The 15695-nt window shown below is 40.4% G+C and overlaps 1 protein-coding gene across 13 annotated transcripts in view; it reads left to right on the forward strand.

Annotated features, from left to right (window-relative positions):
* CLEC16A (C-type lectin domain containing 16A) overlaps positions 1-15695 on the forward strand; it is a 182096-nt gene that overhangs the window by 127245 nt on the left and 39156 nt on the right. For 12 of the 13 annotated variants that reach the window (XM_030577251.1, XM_030577252.1, XM_030577255.1 and 9 more), the window contains one exon: positions 1304-1471. In XM_030577251.1, the coding sequence (XP_030433111.1) occupies positions 1304-1471 (168 nt within the window). Of the gene's footprint in view, positions 1-1303; positions 1472-14344; positions 15307-15695 lie in introns of those variants that run through there. The other variant, XM_030577263.1, reaches the window with a different exon arrangement.

The following is a 15695-nucleotide window of genomic DNA, read 5'->3' on the forward strand; positions in this document are numbered from 1 at the left end:
CTTTGAAGTGGGAAACATGTCTCATGACAATTCAGTGTAAGATCTGCTCTTGTGTGTCCTCTAAAGCATCTGAAATACTGCTTCCCAGGAGAGGAATCTTGAAACCAGTGTCCAGTTTCTAAACAATAGATCTTAACAATATCTTCCTATTATAGCAAAATGCATAGTCATATGTGGTGATGTCTGCCCCAGCCTGGAGGAGAGGAGAGATTGTGAATGAACCACATGTTAGTGTTCCTCAATTCACTAATGGAAAGTACTCAGATACTGTGCAGTGTGAGAAGCTACATAGAATAGAATGTCAGCGGTTAAAATTTCTGAACTTTTATGCGTTAAGAGATGTAGGAGGGAGGGTTATCTATGTAGGTGGTTATCCATCAGGTAGGGATTGAATGTATAATAGCTAAGGCCTAAATCAATGCAGCACATGGTGAGGATTGGAACTAATCAGCTGAGTGACTCTAATAGAGTTGAGTGAATGGAAGAGGATGGAATATACAGAGCAAGTGAGAAAGGAGACTGAACATCTTAGTTATCTGATTATTGGAGAGCATCAATCACTGTCTGGAATATCTGCTAACGTGAAACAGAATGTATGAAGAAAATCAAGTGGTATTAAAATTAGTGACTCAACTTCAACTGAGAATTATTCAGTCTAGAGTTTTTTAAAATCAATTTCTAATGTTTCAATGCAATGTGAAATATACTTATGCTTTGGTCCTGTGAATTATAATTGTGCAGTCCAATTCTTTGGTCTTCTTGATTTCTGGTATCTAAATTAATTAAGAGTAAGTTTGGAATTAAGATCTTACATAGAAATTGACCTAAAATAGTGTGGATGGTCATGCAAACTGCAGATACTTGCTTACCTAAAGCATATTACCTGTCTCCAAATGGCTTGGCCTGCTGGCATATACAAACATAACTAATAAATGACCTTGTTGATGGATATTTCTTACTACGATACAAATTTTTGAAACGGCTTGCTACCATCACATTTATGTAATGCAGAAGTACAGCAAAAGGCCTGTTTCCTCCTTTAATAAATATTGGGGTTTCCATGTATGTACATGAAAGGGAGTGCGGTTTGCAGCCACTTGTTGCCTTTTCTCCCCTATAATTACAGGGCAAAACAAGCAGCAAGCTATTTTTATTCAGAAGATGCAAGTATGAGCAAGCTATGTAGATTGATCTAAACTAGGTTTGTCCCAAGGTTCTGGGCAAGTTGGCAATGTAATTATCACATTAGATCTCCTTTTTATAGATTTTTTTATTAAGAAAAAATCAATTTGTTTAAATGTAGCTCTCCTGGATCTTCCCGTCCAGCCTTCAACTGAAGTGATGGGTTTTGGACACAGCTCTGCATCTGCAGCACAGCACCTGCCATTTAGATTTTACGACCAGTCACGGCGTGGCAGCTGTGACCCTGCTGTACAGCGATCTGTTTTTGCATCTGTTGACAAAGTCCCAGGTAAGACAGAACTTCTGATGAAGCAAGCTGCTGCTCCACGTCAATCAAATATGTGAAACATGTGGCACAGCCTTTTCCTCTTGAACTTTTTGAGCAAAACCTCAACCCTCACCAGAAAAGTTTTTTTTTCTTTCAATGTTATTCTTTTTAAACTATCTTGTTGTATTATATGTAACCTATCAAGAAGTGAAACCATTCTATTTTCAGATGTTAAATACAAGTAAGTTGTTTCTCTGAACTTAGGTCAGTTTGTCTCCTTAAATAAGATATATCTGATGGTTGGTATTTTGCCATCTGTCTTGTTTTCAGATTATAAATAGGTCTATTGAAAATTTTCTTAGAATTACAACCTTGAAACTTCTTAGAAACACTCAAAATGTTACTAATCAAGTTGTGGTAGTTTCATCAGTAGTACAAAATGACTAGTTCAGCAAGGTGTGGTTACCCAAAAACACTGATTCTAAGGAAAAGATGACTGCACATTTTAATGCTTATATTCTGGGGTGTGAGCTTAAGATAAGTAAGATCCAAGCCTTTCAAAGCTCAGTTTCTAAAAATGCAAAGCTTTTCAAAGCTCAGTTTCTAAAAGCTGGTTTACAAGTTCGAGGCTGATTAGCCCAAGCATTAGTAAATATATTGTAGAAAATGCTCTTGCAAGTGGCAGAGAAGCAAAAGCTAACCTCATAAGTCTCTCCACCTCCAACTTGTGATGTGAAGGTGCTTGTGCAGATGGATATGTACTGGATACCTGAATAATTAGTGATATCTGATACTTATACGAATGCTTTTTATATAGCTTATAATAGTATCATATGGTCCTAAATTAGTTTTGTTTTTTGTTTGTTTTTTATAATGCAGTAGAAATGTGTGTCAAATGGCTATTGGTACAACTTTAAAATATGTTAAAATTGCTTGGTGACAAGTCCAAGTGTTTGGCCTCCGGTTCCAAATGATTCAAAGCTCACTGTGTCACTGGGAACAGTAGATAGAAAAAATTGAGCTAAAATCAAATGTAGAGATAGAAAGCTTCTGAGAACAGATACACTCCAGGGTGAGTCTCTAGGAAGAGTTGTGTAGTTAAGCAATATGTCATAACAGGAGATGCGTAAGTAGCTTCTTGGTATATGCCTTAGTTGTGTTATGAACAAGATGCCAAAGGTACCGTCTTCAAGTACCAAAGAAGTATACTAGGTCTTCTAGTACATACTATGTCAGGTATTACTGCTGTGGGAGTATGGGTCACTTAATGTCACATGTCTTTTAAAACTCACATATCTTGTTCACTCTGAAGAGCTCCTTGTGATACAGAGATTATAAAAAGCTTTTCTCAACTATTATGTGAAATCGGGCCAGTGAACAGAGAACTACTTCTTTAGTATGGAAATAGCAACATTTATAAGTTAATAGGTTTGAAATCCATTTGAGGGCTTCAGGAGATGCAGAGTGAACAAGGGCCCAATCTTTTCATTTCCAGAAGGTAATGCAATACCTTTGCAATACCACCTCCAAATGAAAAGATGGGGCACCTGTTCACAATGTATTCAGGGGTTTGGAGGTCTCTGCATTCATACTGTGGGAGGTGCTTTTTGTTTACTTCAGAGCCTGCCTATTGCACTCACCAGGTGTCTTCTGTTATCCAACTCCTACCCAGAAGAGCTGCTTCAGCTGCCCAGAATGGTTGGTGGGACTTAAAGCAAGTGTGAGGTGGATGAGTTAGAGGTGGATGAGCAAGTGCTTTCTTGTACCCGTGCAAGATAGCCATCTCTTGACAGATGGTTGGAGGAAGGATGTTTGCGAGGACTGGAAGCCAAGGCGGTAGAGTGGACTTCAGAGTCAAAGCTGTATTTAGCTGGATATCAGTGAGGTCCATGTGTGACCTTCTTCCCCAAACAAGTATGCAGTGTTTGGCCGTGCAATAAATTAAAGCCACTTTTCCCATTTGTAACACATGTGCATCATAACGCCAGCTAGAACCTGCTAGCTTTTGGATGATATTGATGCAACTAACAGAGAATTGAAACCATCGACCCTTGTTAATATGCTGGTGAGAGGTTTCCACAGGACCAGTAAGGGTGTAACCAATGCAGATTATGCTGCTAGGTTACTGTTCCCTATCACATCTGACTCAAGACTTCCATAGGAAAAGTGTGGTCAGAAAAGATGCCAAGATTCTGAAGGAGAGTAAGCTCCTCTGAGTGGGTTCACTGAGTAAGATTGTTGTCATAAATTATCTCCCCAAATAAGAGTACTTCTGCAATGAGGGCAAGATAATCAATGCAAATGGCTGACAGTATTGTCAGGGATTCCTAATAAATAGTTATAATTGGTAGAGACTGGAGATGTTTCATTGTGTGCATGTGCAAAAATGGAAAAAAAAATTAACATTTAACATGGTGTTAAGTGTGCAAAATCAAACATTCAAGACAGGAAATTTAAAATATTAAAGTTGCTTCCATACAGTTCACTTGGCCATAGTGTGCATTCTAAATGTTTTATAGATGTTCATTATAAGGCTGCCAGAGTGGCTTCCATGAAATTTTGCTTGGCACAGAATGTATTAGCTCAGGAGTTCATTTAAGGTTAATATACAGAAAATAGAAGGCTAGGGCTGGACTGATATGTTTTTGAACTCCTCTCTGCACTGGTACCTAAATATGGCTGTATCTGTAGTCAGGGCCTATATCCTGGGTAGAATGTTAGCAAGAACCACTGCTCTCTCCTGATCCTCTGCTATTCTGATCATATATATCAAATGGGGCATAGAGGGCTAAAGAGCTCTACCTTGTGCAGTTTAAGAGGCCTGGACAAGTGCTGGGATAATAGTCTGGTCAGAAGTTCTAGGTCCTTTGTCCACTTCTCCCTCTTAAACTGAAAGTGAATGAAAGTTAAGTTCCTAATTTGTACTGAAGTAGGTCTTTTGTCCCTTCATGCCCTTGTTCATCTCCTGGCCCTCCAGAACCCTCCACCTCCCCTGAATAGCAACGTGTCAGGTGCCCATGTACTCTGCATCAGGCATTTGAATGATCATGATTAGGCAATATAAATATATATATACACACTTCTCAGAGCTACTATTTCAAGCAGTCTGCAGATTTCACTGCATGAGTTACACTGTTCACCTTTTGAAGGGGTTCTTTAGCCCCTGCAGTTGTGAAGACCTAAATTTAGATGACATCTTGAATTTTCAAGCACAATTAGGAGGCAACTTTAAAAAGAGCAGTTGAGACTATTAGTGTCACATAATATGTACACAGATTATGTAAATTATATAATTGCCTTATCTAAATAAGTCTTCTGCTCCAACTTGCTCTTACAGTTTTATGGAGCAACATTAAAGTTGCTTAAACAGTGTGTGTGGCAATGGTGGTTTGAAAGAAAAGGAAAATGAAGGAGTACTGAAATGTGACAAGGATGCAATGTACTATAATGACAACTCTTATTATTGTGTTTATGACATGTGTATTAGGCAAATACATATTCAAAGGTTTCTCTCAACACAGCGAGGAACAAGAACAAAATAATTCTGGGGAAATGTTACTCAATCGTCACGAGTTGTGGCCACTAATGTGCTAGGAGGGGTTTCTGGGAGTATATTAAAATTTCTTCACCAAACTGTAGAGAACTTTGAGATCCTTTCCGTGGCTATCATGTTCATCACTTTTTCCTGGATCCTGCTAAATCATTCCTGCCAGAAATGTTGTATCCTTGGAGCTCATAATAGTGCTTTTGAAGAGCAAATTCTTTGGAGAGGACCCAACTTCTCAAAAGGGGAATTTACTTTATAAACATTTCCTTGTGGAATATTTCCCAACGGAAGTATCACTTAATTTGTTCATCAGCCTCCTAATTTCAGATTATACCAGTTGAACACTGAGCTATATATTCAGTATATCTTACAGGAAGGAATCTTAAATTTTTCCAACATAACACCCTTTAATCTGTTTTACCAAGTGGTGCCACCTTCCTACTTACTAATGATTCAGAGGGACTTTTCTTTAAATAAGAAAACAATAGATTTCTCTGTCCTCTCATCTTCTTCAGCATTGTACCCCTTGTACATGGGGCTTAGAACAGACTAATGAGAAGAGCTTGTGGAAAGCCTCTGAAGAATATTAGCTGTGCATTGCTGGTCATGGCCCCTTTCTCATTTCAGAATCTGAACAAAAATTCCCTGTACCACTCCAGATTAAGATTCTTTTATCAAGATTTTAGCAAAGAGTTCTATACATGAGTTGAGGAGATGCTGGAAAGCAAAGCAAGGTAATCTGAACAAAAAATTATTTCAGTTCTACATGAATGATACCTTTCAAAATTCTGTGAAGAAAATGTTTCCAGTCTTATTAGATTTGCATTAAATAAATGAAGAGGGCAAGGCAATTGTCTGTGGTATTGTAGTGAGGCGGTGTGGTTCCCCGCCGCCCCGGAGAGAAATGAGTCCCTCTGGACACCTGAGTGGGTGGAGCCAGGGAGCTCTGAGCCCACCCCTCCAGAGGGTCAGGCGTGCACTGGAAGTATAAAGGCCCAACCCCAGAGCTCACTGAGAGAGCAGCCACCAGGGAGGCCAGATGCCTCCGGCCTAGCTCACATTTGGGAAACCCCCATGGCCTGCAGCAAACCCAAGAACTGGCCCAACCGAGCCTGCCCTTCGCCAGCTACCAGGAGGAGTTGCCGAGTCTACCCCTCGTCAGCTATCCTGAAGAACCCATGGTGCTGGACTCCCCTGAGGACACCACCAGGACCCAGTTACCTCAAGAGGGAAGTCTGGAAGTAGCCCGGGAGCAGCCGACCCTTGTCTGGCTGCAGCACTGCCAGAGCCCATGTCAGTGTGTTGCGGCCAGGATCCCACCTGACTCAGCAGCAGGTCTTCTGCCACTGCTAGGGCCCTGGGCTGGAATGCAGTGGAGTGGGAGGTTGGTGTCTCCCCTGCAACCCAACTCGCGGGTGGCAGTCTCCCCCTCTCCCAGGCCCTTCGGAGCCAACGACTTGGGCTTACTATTATATACGGTTGTTGCTCAGCCCCTGCCTGGGCGCCTGACTCACCATCGCCCCGCCCTGACCTAGGGCCTGGGCTTACTGTGTTTATTTCTGCTCTCCCAAAGGCTGCAGAGGAAGACTCCCGCGGCCGAACCAATTCCCCACAAGACATCTTCCTGAGTTTAGTGAGGTGGTGTGGTTCCCCGCCGCCCTGGAGAGAGAGATGAACCCCGGCTAACCTCTCTACAGGTGTACAAAGGGACATGATCTAGAACAAATAGGAAATTAAGAAAAGGATAATTTAGGTCAAATAAACTGTAAAATGATATTCCAGTTATTAGCTGTTGTAATCTGTGTATGTGGTGGAAATCTCATCATTTCAGTCATTGAAACTGGACGCTGCACAGACACTGAAAACATTCATGGATTCCAATGCCAGCAAGGACTATTGTGATTCTAGCACTGGCAGGGGCTGGGCTAGATGATCAAGGTAGCTTTATTCCTACTCAGTGTCCGGAATCTGTGAACTCTGTAATGTTCTATTGTAACTTGTAAATCAGAAAAAGACACATTTTAATTTGAAGGATTCCCATGTTCCAGGGTAACCAAAGCACCTATTGGGCCTTTAGAGTTGGGTGAGATCTTTCACTTTAGAATTAAAAATTACAGCATAAAGCAATTCAAATTGAGATAAGTCACAGCTCCCACAGACATACCTGCCATTAATAAGAATCCTACCAAATCAGCTATTCAGCTCTGAAATATGCATAAAATATGAGAATAGGAGACTGCAGATTGAATGTCAATGTCTAAACTCTAATCTGATTAGATATTGTATGTGACAGTCTGAAAGCCTTCCATTAATGAAAGATTGCAGAGAATGGGGAGTGGAATTGAGGATTTAGGTACTAAGTCTCTAATAAAACTTTTTAAAATTAAGGGAAGGTGATGACATCTGTCCCCCTTTAGGGGGCCAGGTTGGAGAAGATAAAACCATAGCACAGCTGGGATAAATGAAGCCTTGTTCATAATACTACTTTGGTTCACTAATATTTTTCTTAGGGATGGCAGGTGACTTGTGGACAAGGATAGTTTTGTAGTCTTTTCCTTCGCACTGGGAAAATGGATCTGTTTACCTAAATCATTGACTAGTGACTTGATTTGTCCGAGGTGCTGACCATCTGTACCTCCCCCTGACTTCAGTGGGGGTTTTGAGCACGCAGTACTCCTGATCTGTTTGACTTGGACTATGGGACTCCTGGGATACTCCAGACCATCAACCTGATCACCACCCACTTTACTAATTATCCAGGGCTGCCCAGACGATTATGGGCGGGGGGGCACCGCCGAATTGCTGCCAAAGACCCGGAGCGGAAGAAGTTACGGGGGCCCGGGCCCCATGAGAGTTTTCCGGGGCCTTCAGAGCGAGTGAAGGACCCCGCTCCAGTGGCCCCAAAAAACTCTCATGGGAGTCCCTATGGGTCCTGGGGCAAATTGCCCCTCTTACCCCCTCTCCCCCCGGTCTGGGCGAGCCTGTAATTATTCACTGAGCACTGCAGCAAAGCAACAGCTCTGCTGTGCTTTAAGACCAGCTTTCTGTTTAAAACTCAACTCTTCCAAGTGCTCTAAAATCTACGTGATTACTTGGATTGTCTTGTAATTTGGTATGCCTCATGATGATATGGTTCTGCTACTAATCCAAATGTGGGGCCACTTGACCAAGGGGGACTTGCGATACCCCAGACCTTCATTCTCATCACCACCCACTGTCTTAACAGCACTTTCAAGGTAACTTTCTACAGTACTTGTAAAATTCTGTTTAGTTTGGATATCAGATAAATACACCGAAGCATATACTTCAAGGAAATATAGGTCAGCAGTGGTTTTATAACAACTGAAGGGCTGTTTGCACTTAAGGGATAGTAGTGCTTTACTTTTTCTTCCTGTTACAAAATATGTATTAATGGCTCCAAGCAATGAATGCTTAAAGCTGAGTTGTTTCTCATTAAACAAAATGAACTGCTGATTTAAAAAATACTTTACTTAACATGTACTTTAGTTCCTGTTCCATAAGCTCCCACAATGGAATTGTGGAAAATCAAAACACTCATAAGTTCCAATTTGAGAAATGCCGTGGAGATGGCTAAATTGTCCCTTCCTTGTTTCATAGCTCACTGAATAGCACAGTGGATTGTAGATCATAAGCAAGTTTAAACAAACCTATATCGCTCCCATTCTCTGGGGGAAAAAACCAGTGCAAGTACTATCTCAACCTGCTATGGAAATAATCACTATAGGGCATATAGAGGCTTTTGGCAAGTCTAAGTGCAAGTCTAATTTGAAAAACTGACATTTTCATACATTCTTACTCTATATATGTTCCATCTGTGTAGTCAGTCATACCTGCTGACAAGATATTATTGCTTTTTACTCCTGTTAACACTGCAGGGCCAGAACAGTAATGAGGAATGGACTGGATTCTATTTCTTCTTGTTCACTAGTGTTTGAAACTTAATCAGTTAGACCTATGCAAACTTATTAAAGGAAGCAGGGTAGGATCGGTGTATCTAAGCATGCAGTTTGAAGGCATTAGGATTGCATAAATGTTACTGCCTAAGGTGGACTGCAGAACATTAATTACAATTAATGTGTGAAAATGAAAGAGATCATCTGAAATCTTAAGTCTTAGCATTGAATTTATAGGAGTCACAGCTGGAAAAAAACTGATTTGGTAAAAAATTAAATGTGTTTGAGGTGGAAATAATGGATCCCCACAATGGCATATGTTAAATGGTCACTTTTCTAAAAGGAACTACACTTCTAAATAACACATTAAGGGAAAGCCCAAGAATTTTAAACATCTATAATGTGGGCTGATGCTTTTAAATATCTGTATGTCATTTATTTCCATTAGAGCTCCTCCAGTTCAGTTCAGTTGCATTGTTTGAATTTCTTTGGCTTTACAGAGCAAGCTCCTCTCCAAATGACAGAAAAATGTTTGGCAGATTGTAGCACTTAGTGCCCTCTTTACATCATCCATCTGTTTTATAGAGGGATAGCGAGGGAGCTGGGGCTATCAGGAATACAAAGGGCAGCATAGTTTCTGGGGAGAACATGCTGTGAGGAGCATAAGGTGATGTGGTGAGTAGCTGGGGTTCCTTCACAGATGTTTTAGGGTCCTCTGGGTCCACTGTAGATTTCCCTGTGTACCCAGAAGATTAAAAGTTTTTCCCCACAGTGGTCATTTGGATAGGACTTCCTAATTATCTACATTGAGTATTATAGCAGAGTAACAGCTCTGCTGTAGTTAAAGTTAAGACCAGCTTTCTGTTTAAAGCACAACTCTTCTAAGTGCTCTAAAATCTACACCTTGAAATTTGGTGGGCCTAATGAGGACATGGGGTTCTGCTAGTGATCCATATTTGGGGCCACTTGACTAAGAGAGACTGAGATAAAAATGAGGGTGCAGATTGTCACAGCAGGATCTCTGGCAGTTGAGGATTACACCAACAGAGTACTTGGCACCCAGAAGCTTTTTGGAGAAAATCAAATTAAAACATTGTTTGAAAAAGATTTTGCTTCTCGATTTAGGCTTGACACAAGTCTCACGTGCTTATTTTTGCTCCTAATAGATTGCATTGAGTGTGCATAGACAGAGGAGTTAGCAGCTGTGCTGTGCTGTGATAGTTTTAGTAAGGCATGCAATTCTACACATGCATTAGGTGGTCCAATATGTCATCCTTCTTGCAGCATTACTTTGCATACATGGCGTATGCAAGGTCCAACTGTGTGGAGGACACCATTTTGTTCTACAAAATGGCATGCTCCATGTGTATTTGCGGGCCAGATAGAATTGTCCCATGGGCCGGACCAATGGACGTACAATGTGTGGCTTGCATACATGGACAGCACACCATTGGTTAGCAGGATTGTTAATCTTTGAAGTTTCATGCCAGCTGGATACCTCAAGAGGATAAGCAGTTTTTCTTTGAACCTAACTCCCCCAGCTAGTGTCCATTCAAGTCCCATCTTAGACAGAAAACAGGAAATGATTGGGAGGCATATTGCTAAAATCTGTCTGTCAGGGTGGCTTTCTGTTTTGGGAGACATAATCAAAATATTTTGTTTAAAAATAAATAAAAAGCTAGCTGAATGCTTGCTGGCAAGGGAGGTTCATTTTAGGGGGTGGAGGAGTTGGAAGAATAGGGGTGAGAGAGGCTTGGGACTGCATTGAGGGGAGAGAGGATAGATGGAGAAGGGTGGTAAGGGAGGTGATGGGGGTTGGGAGTTCAAGAGGGAGGGGGTAGGTCACTGGGAGAGGAAGTGGAGAACATGGGGCAAGGGCAGCTGTAAGTCTCAAGTTCTCTTCTTTGTGACAGGATCTGTGGGGTGTCTTTCTATACCATGTGACTGGGATCTGTCTCTGCCCCCCATTTTGTGAGCCAGGTTCTGGGGGTCTTGCCATTTTGGGGAAGGGTCACTTTCTTTGAGCGATCCCCCATAATGCCCAGCAACCATACTCGCACTCTGCCTCTTCACATCAGAGCTACCTGCACTTTCCATACACTCAAAAATGGAGCCTATGCCCCCAGCAGAATCCCACACTTATAAAATTAGCAACCACTTCATACCTTTTTACTTCATACCTTCACATTTGCACACTGGATGCCACCTAACCTATACTGTTCCATGCCCATCTTTAAATCCAACAGACTGATCTCACATTGCACCTCACTACCCATGGCAAGAAGACCCCAGGGCCTTACCACTGACACAACCTGCACAATTCTGTATTGAGATGATGCAGACTGGAACCTCAGGGTACGTATGCTTCCCTTTCCTTGGATAACATATATGGAGGGTCTGAGAGCCAGATCTCCTCATATCAAAATCACAACTTATTCCTCCACTATTCAATACAGCTACACTTAACATAGTGAATGCAGCTGGAATGCTTGCAGCTAATTCCCAGTGGCTATTGCCAGCTCCAGGGGTCAGAATTAAGGTTCTGTGGGTGATTACATTAACTCTGAATTTCTGAAGTTTGAGTTTTGCTGAACTCGATGTTCAGGAAGGACACGAGCTATCGATGGACAGCCTAAACTCTGTTAATGAACTTTTTTGCCCTTTAATCATTCTGAATAGGAAGCTTGCAAAATGCACGTTAAACAGTTCCTACTAGGAAATATGTCACTGCCAGATAATCAAAGTTGCAATGCATTGTGAAGTATGTATTTAGCAACAGTTCCAAATGTTTCATGGCAGGCACTGCTTTTGGTCACCTTGAATAGCTCTTTGATGGATTTCATGATGGCAAATACATGAAGTAAAATTAGAGTGCTAGGTAATTTTTTTTAATGTATGCTTTTTGGAATGCTACTTTATGAAAAAGAGATTAAAGTATTGTACACAAAGGGTGGCACTTTCAAAGTCATCGAAGTGACTTAGGAACATGAGTCCTGTTGACTTTCAGTAGGACTTGGGCTCCTCAATTCTTGGTTAAGGTGAAACTCCAGAGTTTAGCTATTTGAGTATATCCAATACTTCTACGCCTTCTTTGCCTTTTATTATTTTTAGATACCAACATCGGTTAACCATGAGTGCACCTAATTTTCAATCTCATCTCTACATTTTTCTTGCATTTGTGGGACATTTTAAATAAAATCATCACTTATGTAATCTAGTTTTTGCTATTTACCCTACGTTTTAGTTGTTAAAACCTATATAGCACCTTTCATTGGGGGTTTTGAAGCACTTTATAAACATGTGAGGGAGGTAAAGATTAATACCCAGATTCAACAGAGGACTGAAGCATATGCTTTGCTGAATAGGGAAGTAGAACTGAAAATCTGAAGTGCTCAAAAACTGAGCCAGGCCACAAAAATAATGAGATTTTTAACACCCTTTTTCATTTGCCTTTTGATTTGTGAGCACTTGGTTTGCATTTTCTGGCTTTTCTCCACAGCCATGAAGGCTGGAAACCTTTTATTTTATTTTATTTTAATGACAGCAGAGATTATTGTTGCATTGCAGGTCTCCAGAAGTTTGGGGAAAACACCAGATATCGTGAGACTTGTGATAGAATTGTAACAGCTGGCAGGACAGTGGATGGGATTATCATGTGTTTAAGTGCTTTGTTGAATTAGGACCTATATCTCTGTGCATGTCACTAAAACCCTAGCCACTACCAGCTGCTAAAGCCTAATATTTCCACAAAATATTTGGAAAACTATACTTTTGTTGGAATTGAACTTCTGTTGAAATTGCAGCTTCATACATACAGTGGCACATTTTTCTCTTCAATGAATTTGTTCATCTTTTGTTCAAGTAGTTATAGCCACTTTTTGATTGCAGACAGCGTCTTTTTAATGCACACTGAAAATAATTTATTGGAACATTTTGACAGTCATCTGCAAAGGTAAAAGAAAGGAAGATGGAGAGAAGTGACAAGCTAATGGGGAGGAAAATAGGTCACTAAAGCTCAGAAGAGAGGCAAAACTCAAATCAAGGATTAGGAAAAGTGTGGGTGGGTGAAAGGACCATTTAACAAGAAGTTACAGTCAGCTTAGTGAAAAGCTGAGGACTTAAAAGGTGGTAGGAAGGAGTGGGAGTAAAATTACAGTCACTGAATGCTGAAAAAACATACACCATGTGGCAAAATGTTGAGACTAAAAATTATTAGAGCATGTCTGCCGTGTAATTCATTTTTGGGTACTGATTAGAGCTGTGCAAACTGCTGGCAGCAAAATCCCAGAGCCCACAAAACTTGTCAGGTTTTGTGTTTTTGTAGCAAACCTGGTCTGAGCTTCACATCTGTAATATTTGTGACCATGGATGGATTATTTTGAATCAAAACAGTACAGAATTTGCAGTGATGGTTGACATAGTTTTTGAGATTTGAGGTTTAAACCTATGCAAGTTGAAATTGAAGAGAATGTTTGCGTGAAGTTGTGTGAAGGAAAACCACCACTTTTTGGCAAAGATGTAAAAAATAAACAAAGGGCATTTGGATTTCAAACTTTGTTTTTTACTTACTGTTTATGCACAGAGAAGCCTGAGTTGTGGATTGTTTGACTTATCTTGTAAAGTTTGGGATGACAATCCAGGAAGAGGTGGAAAGTTGGCCAGAACCCACTGTTTGCTCTTGGGCACTAACTGACTATGCAGATCAGAGTTATTAGAGCAGGATGGGGAGGAAAAGAGATGACAACACCGCAGCCTAGGTGAATGGAGATATGACTATGGGAAAAAACTGTTTCTCTCATTGGAGGACTGTTTCATATCTCAATTTCGTAGATTTTTTTTCCCCCCCTCCACGGTGTTTTGTCCTGATCTGTAGGACTGTCTCCTTATTTGAGATGACAGAATTAAAGCTAAACCATTCAGAAGCAGAGGCAGAGGGGGAAACTCTGAAATTTAAGACACAGTGAACATGGCCTTCATCGCCTTCAAAGAACTAATACTGTTAAAGTAAAGCTGAAGAGCTACGGCAACTTCATGTCTGCACTGAAACATCAGTGGCATCTTATAAAGCATTCCTTGGCAATATTGTTAAAACATATTTAAGAAACTTAATGTTGCCGTGTGAAACTTGCCAATTTTCATCATGCAGAAAGTGCATTCTTCTATTGCAGCTTAGGGAAATGCATCCTTCCTGAATGATCAATTAGGTATCGAGTCTTAAATTTCAGGGGAGCATGTTGAAGGATACAGAAGGATCATGGTTATTGGAATGGAAATGGGACACATGTATCAGTATCTGCATTTCTGAATCTTACCTTTTTACCACCATTTGAAAACAAGCTGCAGAGGTTACAGATGAAGGTACCTTTAGGACCTCTTAGGTCTCATTTCACTTCCAATAGCCATGACTAACTCTGCTTACTTTTTTCTTTGCAGATTGTTCCTGAAGTCGTCTCATGGTTGAAATATATCTTTCTTTATCAAGGCTCTCAAGCTGAGGCATTTTAGATGATTGAGATTTTTTTTAAAAAGTGAGATTAACATCCCAGTGCAGCACCTCTAAAATCCATCTGCAGATAAAGTGCTTAAAAACTTGTATTGATCATTTTTATTCTCCATTGATGTGACTTGGTGTGGGTCATCTTTTTCTGTTTTCAGCAAGATTCAGCAGGAATGCAGCTTTCATGTTTTCTTATGTGAGATGATAGCCAGATCAGATACTATTTCTTTTCTCTCATTAGTCAGTGTAGCATTGTGTTAATTTCCCAAACTAATTGTTCTAAAAGAGTGCTATAATTCTAGTTCAGGCCCTGCAAGGAGAAAGATGTTTTGTAGAGGAATACATTTTCATTGCAAAATAGTTGGCAAATTTTGATTAATATTTTGTCCCAGATAACTTAATATAAACCTTCTACTGGTGGTCACAATTTGGCAAAACATGTATTGACCTAACACTCAGTTCATGAGAAAATGTTTTTGTTTTTTCCTCTTACTGGTTATTGTGTGACTTGCTTTGAAAAGTGAATGTTGGTAGCAAAAAGTATATAACTATGTGATGGGCAAATCACATTTTTTACTATGTAAAAAGCTCACATTTTGGAGCGTGCTCTCATCTAAGCTCACCTCGCTTATCTCCTACTAACTGAGATAAATTATGCTCCAATGTATGTCATTTGTATGGGCCTAACTTTGCTTGTTTAGAAACATTAACTGTAATGTAAATCGCAGTCTTCTGTTCACATCAAACAAATTGAGGCACCTTAAGCACTTTTGGTGTGTGCATTCTATGATTGCATGTTTGTAGAAAGCTCAACGTAATGAAGCTGAGCAAGCTGCTAGAGTGAAATAAATCATCACTTGTGAGTATTTCCAATGGCAAGAGACTGGAATTTGTTAAAATTCTAATAAAGAATTTAACACTGAAGAATTACTTCGTATTTTTGTCTGATTGCAACAAAGGAATGTTTCTGTTAGGTTTAACTATTTTAGAGACAAGGTGGTTGAGCTAATGTCTTTTATTGGACCAACTTCTATTGGGGGGGGTGTGAGAGAGAGAGAGCTGTCTCTCACCAACAGAAGTTGGCCCAATAAAAGATATTACTGCATCCACCTTGTTTCTAATATCCTGGGACCAACACAGCTACAACACTGCACAGGTTTAACTATTGATGTTTTTGTGAACTATTAAGCTTTTGTCTGAAAACATGGCGTATCTTTTTTGCTTTGTCTTCCTCCGTGACACACACAGAAGAACAGGCCAAAGTGGGAGCACACTGCATCAGAAAAG

Source organism: Gopherus evgoodei, chromosome 10 (genome assembly GCF_007399415.2).
Source record: "Gopherus evgoodei ecotype Sinaloan lineage chromosome 10, rGopEvg1_v1.p, whole genome shotgun sequence".
NCBI lineage: Eukaryota > Metazoa > Chordata > Testudines > Testudinidae > Gopherus > Gopherus evgoodei.